This window comes from Austrofundulus limnaeus, unplaced genomic scaffold (genome assembly GCF_001266775.1).
Source record: "Austrofundulus limnaeus strain Quisiro unplaced genomic scaffold, Austrofundulus_limnaeus-1.0 Scaffold0, whole genome shotgun sequence".
NCBI classification, from domain to species: domain Eukaryota; kingdom Metazoa; phylum Chordata; class Actinopteri; order Cyprinodontiformes; family Rivulidae; genus Austrofundulus; species Austrofundulus limnaeus.
In genome coordinates this window covers 10,509,639-10,525,462 of record NW_013952402.1, presented here as the reverse complement: position 1 = coordinate 10,525,462, position 15,824 = coordinate 10,509,639, and the positions used below count along the sequence as shown (strand labels likewise).

Below are 15,824 nucleotides of genomic sequence, written 5' to 3'. Positions count from 1 at the left end.
TGAAAATACTACGATCGAACCATCCACAGATTGGATATAAATCTACCCCGTTTACGTTTTTGAGCCAACCTCGTTCAATTCGACTCATCCAAATAAAACTAATAAAAACTGTTATCAGTCAGTTTTACAAATAATCTGCTAAAATTTGGTGTGTTTTTTGCTGAGAGTCATTCACAACATGTACTCCAGGAGCTACGACACATATTTCATTTACAAGGGTTGAACAAAACTTCTAGAACTCTGTCATTTCTCAACACGAGATGATTTTAGTCCAAGGGATGAACCAGATATTCATCCCTTCATTTTGATGTTAAGTTGCTTTTGTTTTTCAGAATTGATTTTATTACAGAGCGTCACTTCTTTTACTGTACGGGAAAATGAAGTTGGAAAAAAAACATCAAGTCACGTGTAGTTTAAAACCTTATTAAAGATAAATTAGAAGATTTCTGCATACGTCTGTCTAATCAGGCCTMAATTTTCAACTTGAAGCTTATGGATTTCATTTTTGCTCTATATGCAGGGTCAGTAGGCCGCTGATTCACTAATGCCATAACATTATTTCTCCTCTGGCATTTAGCATACACCCCCTCCCTTTACACACACACACACACACACACGCTCACACACACGCACAAAGCAGACACCCCTACTGCATCAGAGTGCCAGTCACATTCAGTCACAGATGAAGAGGATGAGCCAATTGAGCTGCACACAGTATGATCTGCATATAGATGAAGGTGTTCTGTGCTTCAACAGTAAAGCTCCAACCCCCCACAAATCTACACACAAGCACACGCACAATCACCAGACAGGAAGATCAGTCACACAAAAAAAAAAACTTGCTCGTCTATACGTTTGATTGTCACAGAGCTCAACTGGGCAACAAATAGCCACTCGTTTCTTTCCCCCCCCGAGGTGTTTATATCTCTAACAAGACAGATTTGACGCAGGATTTGTCACAAAGTGCCGGGTTGAACTCCATCCTCTGAACTCCTAGCGTTGTTGTATTTTTTTTGCCAAGCTTGCCACTATTCACTGACACTCCTCCAAGCATTSTTGGCCTGTTCTGATTTACTGGCAGAACTCTTGTAGCACCTGGTTATCATATCCTCTTAAGAGGGTTTTACAGTGGGAGTATAAAAGACGGCAGCCACGCCTCGTAAACAGAGGCATCCCCTGCACATGAATATGAGATATCAACTCAGGGTGGACTGTTTGCTCCGGGATTCTGACGCCGTTCACTCACACACACACACGATCCACATCTCATCTCGCTCACTTTCAACCCCCACTTGTCCACAGATGCTAGATAATGGAGATGTGAGGTGTGTGTGCCCCTCCCCTCCCCCTTCTCCACAATAAAAGCTAATAATGAGCAGCAGATCTGTTCAGCTCTTCAGGAGGAGTCTTAGATTGCCTGCTGAAAGTATTAGGCATGTTAATCTGTTGGACCCACAGATCATCCAATAATCGTGCTCGCAAGACAACACTCCATTAACACGGAGTTAATGTCAGGAGGGGGGTTGCAGGCTCCTTTTTTTTGTTATTTGTGTGAGAGTGAGAGTCTGCCTGGTAGTGACATCTCATTTTTCCCGCTAAGCTTTAGAGTCCACAGATATGAAGTGGGACACATGCACACACTGTGTGTGATGAGCCATCACCGGGACAGTTCTGGGTGGTTTAGGATGACATTGTTGAGTTTCCTACCTCCATTCTGCCTCCTAAACATTTGAGGATGTTTTCTACTTTCATTGTCAGTCATCTGTTTTAACTTAAATATAATTTTTTTTATTTTCTACTTTAGAACATGTCCAAATGGTGCCAATGCAGCTCCTGCCCAAAATTCCAGCATTCATGAATTTTCTCCCTAAAGTCCAATAGGAATTTGGGAATTACTCTATTATAATCAAATTATTCGACATTTTGATGTATAAACTGTATAAAATGTGTAAAGTTAACCAAGATCAAAAGAAATGGTAAAGCTGCTGCCACTATCTCCTTAAGGTTATCATGGTAAACACTTACCTGCCACTCACATTCACTGTTAGCATCCCTAACAAGATTGTAAAATGGAAATGCATTGTAGATATTAGATCTCACATAAACACTGTTCAGTGTTGTATAGATGAAATTCCTGAGCTGGAAGTTGTAGCAGAAGTGTCGTCTCAAATACCATGTTATTTGTCTCTTAGGTTTTTTTGTTAGGGTCAGCTCAAAAAACCATTTTCCTGCATAGGTGCAAGTAAACTTTTGTCACATTGTGTTGTGTATATGCTGTACTTCATAAAGTCTTGACTGTCACACAAGTACAGTTACAGCAATGATATATACTCCAGCTAAATTTCTTCTCTGGAGGTAATAATAGTTTGAGAACTTATCCAGAAACAAAATTCTATACAAATTCATACTTTTGAAATTGTTTGTTTTTTTCAGACTACCCCAGTTCAAAGAGGAAGCCAAGAGTTTTGTGGGTGCCAACATGAAGAAGGTAACGCAACTGAGATGTTGAATGCCTAAATGTTTTGCTTGCAAACAGTTTGGCTTCAGTCTTCCTGTCTTGAGTTTTCTCTTTGTCACTGGATTGGTTTTGTTCTTGGTGTTAGCCTGTTTGTGGGTGTGTGGATGTCAATGATTACTAGTTAACAGGCTAAAAACAGTGAGTTTTCAACTTTCATTGCAAACATTAGACTGCATGTTTTCAGTAATGATGTATATTTTTGTTTATTAAAATGATTAAATGAACAGAGAAGGTAGAATAAGGGTGATATTATTTAGCTGCAGCTGCACTCGTAGCACAGCAGCCTAAGCAGGGTTAGCATGRCCTGGTGGGAGTGCATGAAGGTGTGTATTATTTTTTAAAACTTGGTTGATGTTCAGTGTTTTAAAAATGGTTTTCCACACACCACCTTAAGTTTTTTTTTCAACCAAAGCAGTTTATTTAGAGTAGCAAATTTAGAGTATAGCAAATTTAGTTTTTAGTTCATTATTATTAATCCTGCTTCAGCTACAAACACAACACTATACTTATATATGTAAAAGTAATCAGTTTATTAAATACTTTGCCATCACCAATATGAAAATGTGATACTATTCTGTTACCTGTAATTTATTAATTCATAATCACAAGATAAAATATTTAAAAAACTGGTGCAGTTTTCATCTATTTAATCACACACATTAGATGTAAATAATAAAATAATGTGTACTTTGTATCAGACTAAAACCTAACAATAGCTTTGCCTTATTATCTCTTCAAAAGCATTATTGTTTCTCCAGGCATTTATAAGGAGTACAACAGGGCTGTTGACAGTGCARTCTGGGACAAATTTGCCTGTTTTTAATTGTTTATTTGTTCCTTGCATATAGTAAAAATCAAAAGTTTAAAAATATATATGAATAGGTTTTCTTTGATTCTGACAAGCCTAAGCAAAGTGCAATAATACTAGGGATGCACCGATACCAGTTTTTCTCAAACCGAGTAAGCATACTTCAGTTTGGGTACTCGCCGACGCAGAGTACATAATGAGTACTTACAGAATTGGAACATAAACATTAGATAGTCGTTATTAAAATACATATATAAATTAGAACCTGGTACTAAATCAGATACGTGTTTGCCAAAGTGAACCTATAGGCATACTTAAACACTTGACTGGTACTGTTTTATTAGTCCAAAACTTTTCTAGCCATTTCTGCATGCTTYCTCCCAGCCTTCAGCTGCTCTTCCTGCTCATTACCCGGCTGCTGATTCTACAGTGTTTGTAGCTTGTAGCTGCTGCGTCTGTGCCTCTAAACCCTCTGCCCAGTTTGGATTTCACCCGCTTCCTATCATGCACGGTTGTTTCTGCTTGAGTGTGTTGTGTGTTTGGCTGATAAATTTTCCATCACTAATCATGGACACCTGCCTCCTCCCCTTCTCTTCTGAGGCTTACAATATCTTGTGGAAAAACAAACGTGTGCAGGTAAGGAAGATGGCTCAAAGTACAGCTTGTAGGCTTCGTAACTTTTTCCGTTGATCTCGGGGTGAAGCTGCTTKTCCAGCTTTCACGTGTCCTTGTTTGTGTATTTTCTTTTACACGTTGTTCTCTTTGCTAAGATGCTTCAACGTTTTACATTGTTTTTTTTAATACATTTACAATTTTTTTTTACTTGCACAACCTAAGATGGAACTTTTGTCCTATCTTTAAGGAGTCGCTCTTAAAACACTCAAAATCAGTTTAAATAGATAACATTTTAACATAGAAATGTCCAACTGTATGGCTGGAAACCTCATGGGTCAATGTTCCTTATTAATTTCAAGGTCATAGGTCTGTGCTCTAGCTGGACATCTGAGTATCAGAAATGTCAAACCTTTCAATCACTAGATTGTCCCTATATGTCCATCCATAAGACAGTCCACAGTAAATTGTCCACGGTGTAACATCACAAATGTTTAGGATAGAAAAATTCTTATTTTTTAGACCACTTCCACCAAATAAATCTTGAGTGATAAATGGTGATGTGTGCTAAATCATACAATGGTTAGGATAGGCTAGTAGTCATAAACAGGTAAGTTCTTTACATTCAGACTTCAAAATTTCATGTTCTTACATGCCCTTGAATTGAACTGTTTGCGATTTACACAATGGACAACATTATCAGTTATATTGACCTTATATATTTAATAATTCGTATTCAAGCTTGTTGGATGAGGCAATTCATGCTTTGGACTTTGATTACACTAACAATTTATTGATGGGTGTATTAAGTATGGCTTTTTTAAAATCAAGAAGTAGATCATAGAAGCTATGCTATCAGGGGCAATTGCTCCAAATAGGGTTTCCTAAGGCAGATTGGTCCTAGGTGACAGACCAGACAAAAAGCAGGTTAGAATACTCAAATAGATATATGTTAACATGGAGCTTGATGTCCGTCACTGATATGAGTTACTGTGGCCCTACCATGGGACCAGGCCTGGGGGAGGGGCTCTTCCCCTAGCACCTGGTGACCGGACCTCTACCCATGGGACCCGGTCAGACTCACCCCAAAGGAGTTACAATGGGGTGCGAAATTTCTGGCAGCCTTGTTAATTTTCTTGATTTACCTTTATAAATCATTGATTGTTTGGATAAAAAAAATCTAATAAATCTAGTATGGGACAAACACAGTGATATTTGAGAAGTGAAATGAAGTAGATAGGATTTACAGAAAGTGTGCAATAATTGGTTAAATAAAATTAGGCAGGTGCATAAATTTGGGCACAAAAAAACAACAACCCATAACTCAATATTTAGTAGATCCTCTTTTCGCAGAAATAACAGCCTCTAAATGCTTCCTGTAGCTTCTAATGAGAGTCTGGATTATGGCTGAAGGTATTTTAGACCACTCTTCTTCACAAAACATCTCTAGTTCATTCAGGTTTGATGGTTTCCAACCACAGACAGCTCTCTTTAAGTGACACCACAGATTTTCAATAATATTCAGATCTGGGGACTGAGATGGCCATTCCAGAACATTGTACTTGTTCCTCTGCATGAATGCCTTAGTAGATTTTGAGCAGTGTTTAGGGTTGTTGTCTTGTTGGAAGATCCAGCCCCAGCTTCAGCAGCTTCAGCTTTGTCACTGATTGCTGGACATTGGTCTCCAGAATCTGCTGATATTGRYTRGAATCCATGCGTCCCTCAACTTTAACAAGATTCCCAGTCCCTGTACTGGCCACACAGCCCCACAGCATGATGGAACCACCACCAAATTTCGCTGTAGATAGCAGGTGTTTTTCTGGGAGTGCTGTGTTCTTTTTCCTTCATGCATTACGGCCCTTGTTCTGCACAAATAACTCTATTTTAGTTTCATCAGTCCACAGCACCTTATTCTAAAATGAAGCTGGCTTGTCCAAATGTGCTTTAGCATACCTCAAGCAGCTCTGTTTGTGATGTGGGTGGAGAAAAGGCTTCCTCTGCATCACTCTTACATACAGCATCGCCTTGTGTAAAGTGCTGAATAGTTGAACGATGCACAGTGACTCCATCAGCAGCAAGATGATGTTGTAGGTCTTTGGTGCTGGTCTGTGGGTTGACTGACTGTTCTTTCTTTTTTTTCTTAATATTAGTTTCTTAATTTCTTCATCATCAGTGATTTTTTAAGTAAAGAGAAAAATAGAGAAAGATGGAAAAACAAAGAGAGAAGTAATCAGAAATATTGAAATAGAGATTAGAAATATATTAAATACACACCAAGAAAACACAGGACCACACACCCAACATCTGTCCGCTCACCTGAAAAATAATAGATAGATACATGGATGGCATATATAAATATATACACACCCATACATATATAAAGATATACATACATGCCTACATTCATACACATTGTCAATATATACACACAGACATATACAGTATACACACTCAGTGACCAGTCAGAACCCCCCGCATCAGAACACCTGTTTGTGAGCGGTTGTGAACATGTGTGTATATACAAGATTTCTCCAATGGAATATTTAATTGTGACTGTGGAGGACTGAAGGCCCAATCCCCAAGACACGAGGCAGACATAGGGAAGACCAGAGCCCAAGGGCCCGAGAGGGATCCCAAGCGCAGAGCCCCAAGGGATCTTGGAGGCTCATCTAGAAAGATCTTCCCGTGTGGGTGCACGGGAAGATCTGCCCACCCTCCCCCMAGATCAGACCATAGGGGAGAACTGGGAGAGTCCCCCCCAGCGACCACACGCACAGCCCCCGGGGCCAGCAGCGACAAACTCATGGGCCCCACCGGCACCCACCATACCAGAGCAGATCCAGGAAAGGGCACAGAGGTCTGGGCCCCCAGGGCGCACCTCCTCCAGGCCAAAGCCCGACAGGGCCAGAGGCTCTGACTGCTCTCAACATCCTTCGCTTCTGTTTATTGGATATTTGTCTTTGTCTGCCACTTCCAGCCTTGACTTGAGCTGTGCCTGTTGTCCTCCATTTTCTCACAATGTTTCTCACAGTGGAGACTGAAAGCTGAAATCTCTGAGATACCTTTCTGTATCCTTCCCCTAAACCATGACTGTGAACAGTCTTTGTTTTCATCTCGTTTGAAAGTTGTTTTGAGACTCCCATGCTGCAATTCTTCAGACAAGATGCAAAGACGAGAAAAACTTACAATTGCCCCCCCTTAAATACCCTTTCTCATAATTGGAGACACCTGTGTATGGAGGCCAGTATGGAGGCCAAGGGTCACTGAACGTACCAAACCAAATTTGAGTTCCAATAATTAATTCTAAAGGTTTTGAAATCAATAAAATGACAACAGTGCCCAAATTTATGCACCTGCATAGTTCTATTTAACCAGTTATTGCACACTTTCTGTAAATCATTTAAACTTCATTTCACTTCTCAAATATCATTGTGTTTGTCCCATATATGATATATTTTACCGATTTTTAAAAAAAAAAAATCCAAACAGTTAATGATTTTTAAAGGTAAATCAGGAAAATTAACAAGGCTGCCCAAACTTTCGCACCCCACTGTATATGGGTTTGCTTTCCTGTGTGCCCACCACCTACAGGACAGGTTATACAAGTTGGGGTTGTAGTGGTATGGGTGATAGCCAAAGGTCAGTGCCTTGGCACTCTGACACTGGTTTACCAAAGCTGGCTCTTGGGACATGGAATGTCACCTCTCTAGAGGGGAATGAGCCCAGGCTTGTGTGGGGGTTGAGAAGTACTGACTGCATTTAGTTGGGTTCACATTGACATTCAGCATGGGCTCAGGAAACAGTCTCCTCGAGAGAGGCTGGACCTTATTCCATTCTGGAGCTGCCCCTTGTGAGAGGAACCGGGCTGGTGTGGGCCTAACTTATAGCCTCCTGGGTGTGCGTTGGACGAGAGGTAGATGACAGAATAGCTTCTGTATGCCTTTGGGTGAAGGAGCAGGCTCTGACTGTTGTTTTTGCCTGTGTGCTGAATAGCAGTTTGTAGTATTCAGACTTCTTGGTGTCCTTAGTGGGAGAGCTAGGAGGTTCTCCAGCTGGGGACTCTTTTATTCTGCCGGGGGATTTCAGTACCCACCTAGGTAGCGACAGTGAGACCTGGATGTGCTTGATTGGGAAGAAAGGCCTCTCTGAACTAAACTCAAGCAGTGTTTGTTTGACTTCGGTTCTAGTCAGTTTTTCCACCACACACACTATGTTTGAATACAAGTGTGCCCATAAGTTCACGTGGCACCAATAGATGCTCTCTCTTAAAAAGCTCATAAAGTCAGTAAGAAAGACTTTAAAGTGAGATAAAAGACAGGTTTGGGCTTTACTCAGTAGTGATTGCCCCACAGATATGTTTCCAGAGGCTTCACTAACCTCACCTCTTTTTCATTCAGTTAAAGATGCGAGCTGGCGGGATGAGTGAATCATCCAAGTGGAAGAAGCAGAAACGCTCACCAAGGCCGCCACGCCACATGGTCCACAGTTCCTCTGGTCAGCTGGACCCAAACCAGCCGAGCACTCTCAGCAACAACCTCTCAGGTAACAAAACATTCAGGGGAAAAAAAATCCCCTCATAAAAAGTGAGTAACTGTTGTGCCTTTTTGTAAGAAAACAAATTTACTCCTGAACAACTGGATTGATTTTAATGAAACCCGTAGAGAAATTAATTCATAAATGTGTGATTATAACATCCTGACTCAAGATGACAGCTACAGCTAATTGACCTCAGCAAACACAAAAATGGCTTTAACTTGGTTAGTTTTATAGACGTTGAGATAAAGTTTAGTTTGGCAGTAACTTAGTCGTCCTGGGATCGTCTAAAGAATAACCTATTTTTTGGACTCATCATAATGATTTAATCCTGTATTCATGCTGTATGACACTATGTTTGTTTCCATAGGTGGCGTCCCATTCATTGAACAGGTCTCATCAAACTGTAGCCTTGCAACCTCCGACAGCGCTGGCTCGTCCATTTCCAGTCCTTCAACCACAGACAGTGGCCTGGAAACAGGCTCCAAAGCCACTTCCAGAGAAGATCTTTCTGACCTGGAACAGTGTAGCTCCTCTGCGACCACGCCCTGCGCTGCTACCTCATTCCCTGGTACTGAGTCTGGCTCCTCAGATGCACAGGTAAGGGTTGTTTAGGAATCCTCTGTTATTACATTACAGACATTATAGTTGGCTGATTATATTTCGTTGGTGGTATTGTGTACATCCCACAGTAGGGATTTCCTTGGTGTTTTCTGTGGATGAAAGGTGTGACATGAACTTATTGTTGTTCCATTTGTCACGCAGTCTGAGGGCAGGCAGGCTGAACCAGCTCAATCAGCCTCTGTGGAGTCCATTCCTGAAGTTCTGGAGGACAAAGACTCTGTTACTGAGCAGTCAGACACCAGCTCTGTTCATGACATGGACTATGTCAACCCTCGAGGAGTGCGGTTCACTCAGTCCACACAAAGAGATGGTAGGTATGCAAGAGGTTTTAAAGAAGTCCTGTCTGTGCTGTTGTTACTGTTTTATCTGATTTTAATGGGAAACCTGAGTAGTTGTAACATTAAATTTTATTTGATAAACATTTCCTTCAACTGTAAAAAAAAAGACTGTGAAAATATTGTAGGCTGTTGGGATTTTATGAATTAAAAACAATGTTTTCCCAAGGACAGCGCCATTTTATGTATGCCACAAAACATACAAGCTAAATGATGACGTTCAWTAGGTTTTCCTATGAGAGGTTGTGAGTGAGCTCTATCCAGCTTGAAGGTTAATTTTGGACAAGATCTTATGATCAGCCTCACTGACAGACAGGAGAATGTTGAACTGCCTCAATCTGTAATTGCGAATGTGTATTGACGACAACAGAGCTGCTTCATTGCAGGAAAAACCTCAGCTGAGCCTGTTAGCTTTTCGCATTGGCGCCCAAGTTAATACACATATGGCGATAAACCGTTAGCTGCATATAAACTAAGGTCACACATTAGTAATATTTAGCAAGTAATCTCTGTAAATCATAAGATGTAACAGTGAACTCTTTCTATTAGGGTTGGGCAATATTGGCAAAATAATTAATAACAATTAATTGTGGTATTTAGCCAATAACGATTAATTTGATGATTAATCCCCTGGAGTCCCTGGACACCCTTATGTCCTAGTCATATGACCAATTTAGTGGGAAAGATTTGCTGTTCATAAAAATCTGTTCCAAATTGTGTCAAAATTACAGACTTCAGGCTATACATCAATTTTAAATAGTGTTGATAGATAAATAAATTACAGAACTTTTTTTTTAAATGTTCGTTATATTTGAAGTGGAGAGGATCACCGAGCGGACTCTGCCTCGTGGCATTAATCGTATTAATCGTCAAGTGCCAAAAAATAATCGATAAATGTTTTTCTGACGATTAATTGCACACGATTCGATTATGCCCAACCCTACTTTCTATTTAGAATAGAATAGAAAAAGCCTTTATAGTCCTGCCGAGAGGTCCGTACAGAGGTTCACACACTAGTTACTTTACAAACTATAAATAGTGCACACAAAATGAAATTAACACTGACTAGCCATGATACAACTACTGAAAATAAAAATATAATATAAAGAATTGTGCAAGAATAGAAAAAAGATATATCATGTTATATCAATGAGTACTCAAGGAGAAGGAAAACAAATTTTGTCTTTTTGGTAATAATCTTATATATGGTGTTAGATCCTGTGCTAATAGGCTATAACGCCATATGGATGAGGTTCATAACATATTTCAAGAGCTAACAGATCGCACAAGTTCGCACTTTGTTTAGTAAAACTGCACTATAATAGTTAAAACACCATCATTTCTTAAACAGAAAAAAATAAAATAAATCTTTGTTCACAGGCATAAAGGCAGATGGCGTTCTGCATTCCTTCAAAGAATACTAAGCCTGCTAATTATAAACATTGTGCACAAAAATGTGTCCATATTATTTGATTATAAAAGTTCAGTAAACAATTTACCATTTGTTTCTTTCAATAGTTATATTTTCACTCGTTTTCTCTTCTCTTTTGTGCAAAGGAGTCTCTCTTATCCCCTACGGCCTGCCATGCCTGAGGGAGGTTTTCCGCTTTCTGATTTCACTGACCAACCCTCATGACCGCCACAACACTGACGCTATGATGCACATGGGCCTGCAGCTTCTCACTGTAGCGCTCGAGTCAGCGCACATAGCTAACTACCAGTCTTTACTCRTCCTGGTGAAAGATGAGCTATGCAGACATCTGTTTCAGGTAAAATACAGCAAACTTGTTTAATGCTCACTTTTAAACTGATGTCATGAGTAACATAATGAAAAAAACAAAAGTTATCTCTTCTGATTATGCATCTAATCTGTGTCATAGCTGCTGAGTGTGGAGCGTATGAATCTGTATGCTGCTTCCATTCGAGCTTGCTTCCTGCTCTTCGAAAGCATGAGAGTACATCTAAAATTTCAGCTGGAGGTAAGTGAAGACGGTCTTCTAATCTCACTGATTTTGTACTTATGGATCGTTCACTAATAAAATGAGACATTTGTGGGACATTTTTGTAAACGACRTGCAATCTTGTTTGTTGCAATTTAGTCCCATTTTGTCCCCAATCAGTTGCAATTTGGCTTCAGGGGTCRTCTTGATTCTTAGAAACTAAATCATGCGACATAAAAACGAGTGCCTGAGTCCTGCTCAAGAAAATTGGGAAACCTCAAATGTTTCGAAACATTTTGGAAACTTGCTTGCCAATGCCGTTCGCAATTTCTCACCATCAGTCACAGATTGATGATACACATATGTAAAGCTCTATCAGTTAAACATMATTTAAACTGAATTATATCACAGACCCAAATCCGATCCCAATAATACTTTTGCCAAGAAATTAGTTCTCCACTTTCCTGAATACCAACAGCTAATTTAGAAGAACGTACAGCTGAAATTCTAAAGGCATTAGGCAACATTGAGAGTAGTGAGAAAAATGTGGTGTTTGTATTCAGAATATTTAACAATATCATAATTGCACAGTTTTTCTTGTAAAATTGTGCAGCCCTAGATTTAGACTAATGGATTAATTTTGTGAAACGTCAGATGTACTTGAAGAAGCTGATGGACATCATCACATCAGAGAACATTAAGATGCCCTATGAGATGAAGGAGATGGCCCTAGAGGCTCTGGTCCAGCTCTGGAGGATCCCCAGCTTTGTGACTGAGCTCTACATCAACTACGACTGTGACTTCTACTGCTCCAATCTGTTTGAAGACCTCACCAAGCTGCTGTCCAAGGTAACATACTGAGGAGAGGAAACAATGGAGAATTCAACATTTATTTCTACAGGGCTTCTACACAGTGTCAAAATAATAAAGATGTAGGAGCCCTGTGTTGGCTTTCTAAAYGGTTTTTACAGGGTACTTTTTTTGTAGAACTTTATTTCATTCTACAAACAAATAATAAAACAAACAATTAATAAAAGAACAAACAAATAATACAACATCTTTGTGTCAAAAAGATAATCACAACGTAGTCAAATGAAAAGGAGCAGAAAGAAGAATAAAATCTTATATCATCTGCCCCAAATTTAAATATATATGTATCTTAAAAAACGTACAAAATACAAGTAATAAAACTCAACTTAATACACAATATCATTTTAAATAATCAACAAACAGCATCACAACACAAATACAAATCTTAACCAATAATTTGTTCATATCTCATTTAAAAAAGACTTTTAGTATTCTACTAAATAAATACATTGTTCCAGCATTCTTAAGGTCATCAAGCAAAATATATATATATTTTTCCCCTTTCTTCTTCTCTTTTTTTTCTTTTAAATATGTATTTCATTTGAAAGAAAAACAAAAAACTGCTACAACTTAAAAGAGAAAATTTCTCAAGGCGCAAACAGCCTGTGGATATTCATTAATAACAGTTCACTTTTTAACATCAGTGATGAACATCATACAACAAAAACAATCTAAAAATTAAATTAAAAAATACTCAAATTAATACTCAATCTACATTTTGTTCATATTTTAATAACAAAAAAGATAAATGTTTCAATCTCCAGTTCATCTTCGTGTTGATAGTTTTGAATAACACAAAAAAAAGTTTTGAATAACTAATTGTACTTACTTCTGTACATTTTATTCGGAATGACACATAAAGAACACAAGTTCAGTTGAACGAAAACATCACCATCTAGAGAATTTTTGTTTTTGTCCCTCATTGATTGATASTCCCATGAAAAAACACAGGTAATGACTAATGGATTTTTTTTTTTGTAAATTTTATTGATATTACAAGGTGAGTCAAAAGTCACAGGACATCCTTTTATTTCAGAATCCAAAAGTGGAATTGACATACCTGAATACCCCAACAAGTAAGGGTGGGGTAATCAGTAGTGTCATTGTCCACTTTGTGTCCTGAGACTTTTGACTCACCCTGTAATTTACTGCCTATTTATAGCCATGGATAAAATRAAGTTAATCTTTTTTTAGTTCGGTGGTTTGGGGACATAATTCAAATGTTCTGTTTTTATCAGATTGTAAAATATTACAAAACTTGAAAAATAACTATTAAAAATGTGAAGAGACTCATTGGTTTAATCGTTTAATGTGGCATTCCTTAGTTGTTCTATTTTAATACAGAAGCACTGTGTTGAAGCTGTCTTATTTTCTTCTCTCCTCTTTCCTGTTTATTTCTGTTTGAACAGAATGCATTCCCAGTGTCAGGGCAGCTGTACACCACTCACCTGCTGTCCCTGGAGGCCCTGCTCACTGTAATTGACAGCACTGAAGCTCACTGTCAGGCCAAAGTGCTGAACACGGCTCAGCAGGACCAGTCAGACACACTGCTGGCAGAAGACGTTTCCTCCACAAATGGACACGGCTCGACCACTGGTATGCATCGTAATAGATGAATACATTTGTGAATATATACTTTTTTTTATATAAACATGTTTTCTTCTTGTCCTTAGATGTTAATAGAATCGGCAGCACTACTAGTTCTGTTCCAGCGGTGAATGCTCCAGTGTTCCCACCAACCAGTGGACACCTGATGGCCGAGCRGATGAGGCTGGGCAGACAGGATCAGGGAGACAATGATGCTGGTGAGGCTCAAAGTTTTGTCTTCAACGTCCTACAGAATAATGTGTAGAATCTGTAATCAGAAGCTGATTAAAATTTAATCATTTCCTTCAGCAGATAAGAAAGCTCCAAAAAAGCCTCATCGTTTCTCCTCCTGTTTACCCGATTCTCAGGAGCTGATGGAAATTAGAACGAAGAAAAAGGTTGGTGCGACTGATTGTTCTCCATGTTGTTACAAAACTTTGATCACTTCCATAACTTTTTTTAATATATATATATTTGTTTTGTGCTCAGCTGTTGTTCACAGGTGCAGAGCAGTTTAACCTAAAGCCCAAGAAGGGAATCCAGTTCCTGCAGGAAAAGGGTCTTCTCAGTGACCCCATGGACAGCAACCAAGTGGCCCAGTGGCTCAGAGAAAACCCTCGTTTGGACAAGAAAATGATCGGCGAGTACATCAGCGATCGYAAGCACATGGACCTCCTGGACAGCTTTGTGAAGTAAGCGTGGACTTCCAGTTCATACAGTAGATTTATTCATCGTTTCATGTGGTTCACTCTAAACTGAATTTCTCTTGCAGCACGTTCACCTTTCAGGGCCTTCGAATCGACGAGGCTCTGCGGCTCTACCTGGAGGCCTTCAGGCTCCCCGGAGAGGCTCCYGTTATTCAGAGACTCTTGGAAACTTTCACTGACAACTGGCATGTAAGGCGCTTTCTCCCCAACTTTCTGAATAACATTGAAATCGGTCGTGTTGGCACGGTCACTACAATATTTCAAGCGTTATTTTAGCTCCAATGGAGGCTTTTAGCTGAATTACTGTATCATGTATGTTGCTTAAATGAAACCAAAAGTGCAACAAATTTAATCTTAACCTCATTCTAAAAAAAAGAAAACATAAAAATAGGAGAAGTGTTCTAAGTCTTCTATTTTGTTATGACCTGAAATTTAAATGCTTTTAAAATTTTAATTAAGTAATGAACTTGTACAAAATACCCCAGATTAATGAAATTGTGAGGAAAATGCTTGTTTGAAACAATTCTAAATAAATTAAAAACAGATAAGTGGTGYATTCATATATACATAACCCATTTGTTTTGAGCAGCCATATATGTATTTCTGTTCAAAAGCATTTTAATGGCAGAGTCCTGCTGTGGGGTTGTATATCATCAGCAGAGACAGAGACCCAGGTCAGGACTACTGTATTTATTCAAGTATTATATGTAAAATTAAATCCATAAAATCATCCATAAAGTTGGGGGGTAGTACGATACTCGGATAAATATTTTTACTTATGTATTTTAACTGAAATATCGGCTTCATTCACAAAATGGTGAGTCCGGAAATGAGACCGCGTTGTAAAAAGCAGTTGAAACGAGCTCACCTCTGACACTCCTCCGTGCTTCAGAGTGAGATAGTAACAGATCCAAGCAGGCGACATGATGTGAAAAAAAAAAAGGGGGGGGGGTAGTCCCGCACCTTAGTAATGATAGAGAACTAATGACATTAGCGTGTGGCCGGGCCGCTCCTCGAACAACAACAACAACCACATGTTCGTCTGTATTGGCTGCTGTCTACCAGTGTTCTGAAAAGTTTGTATCCCTGAAAAAAGTTTCCCCACCAGAGGGGGCGCTCGCGAGTTGGAAGTAATCTGCTTTTCCCCCACAAGATGGTCCAAACCTCATGTGAAGTCTCTGACTTTTGTGTTGGCGCATCCTGGTAGACTGTGTGTAAAATGCCAGAATTCATATGATGCTGCTACAGCTGATACAGTATATATTGTCAAAATACCTTTTAGTACAAATG

The 15,824-nt window shown here is 39.2% G+C and overlaps 1 protein-coding gene across 4 annotated transcripts in view; it reads left to right on the top strand.

Annotated features, from left to right (window-relative positions):
• Window positions 1-15,824, top strand: part of gbf1 (golgi brefeldin A resistant guanine nucleotide exchange factor 1) — a gene marked incomplete in the record, with an annotated part of 85,399 nt that overhangs the window by 46,405 nt on the left and 23,170 nt on the right. For 2 of the 4 annotated variants that reach the window (XM_014002746.1, XM_014002751.1), the window contains 13 exon segments: window positions 2,434-2,488; window positions 3,927-3,962; window positions 8,336-8,480; window positions 8,842-9,071; window positions 9,237-9,405; window positions 10,988-11,199; window positions 11,311-11,409; window positions 12,025-12,219; window positions 13,650-13,836; window positions 13,914-14,045; window positions 14,137-14,225; window positions 14,317-14,519; window positions 14,600-14,723. In XM_014002746.1, the coding sequence (XP_013858200.1) occupies window positions 2,434-2,488; window positions 3,927-3,962; window positions 8,336-8,480; window positions 8,842-9,071; window positions 9,237-9,405; window positions 10,988-11,199; window positions 11,311-11,409; window positions 12,025-12,219; window positions 13,650-13,836; window positions 13,914-14,045; window positions 14,137-14,225; window positions 14,317-14,519; window positions 14,600-14,723 (1,876 nt within the window). 4 annotated transcript variants of the gene reach the window in all.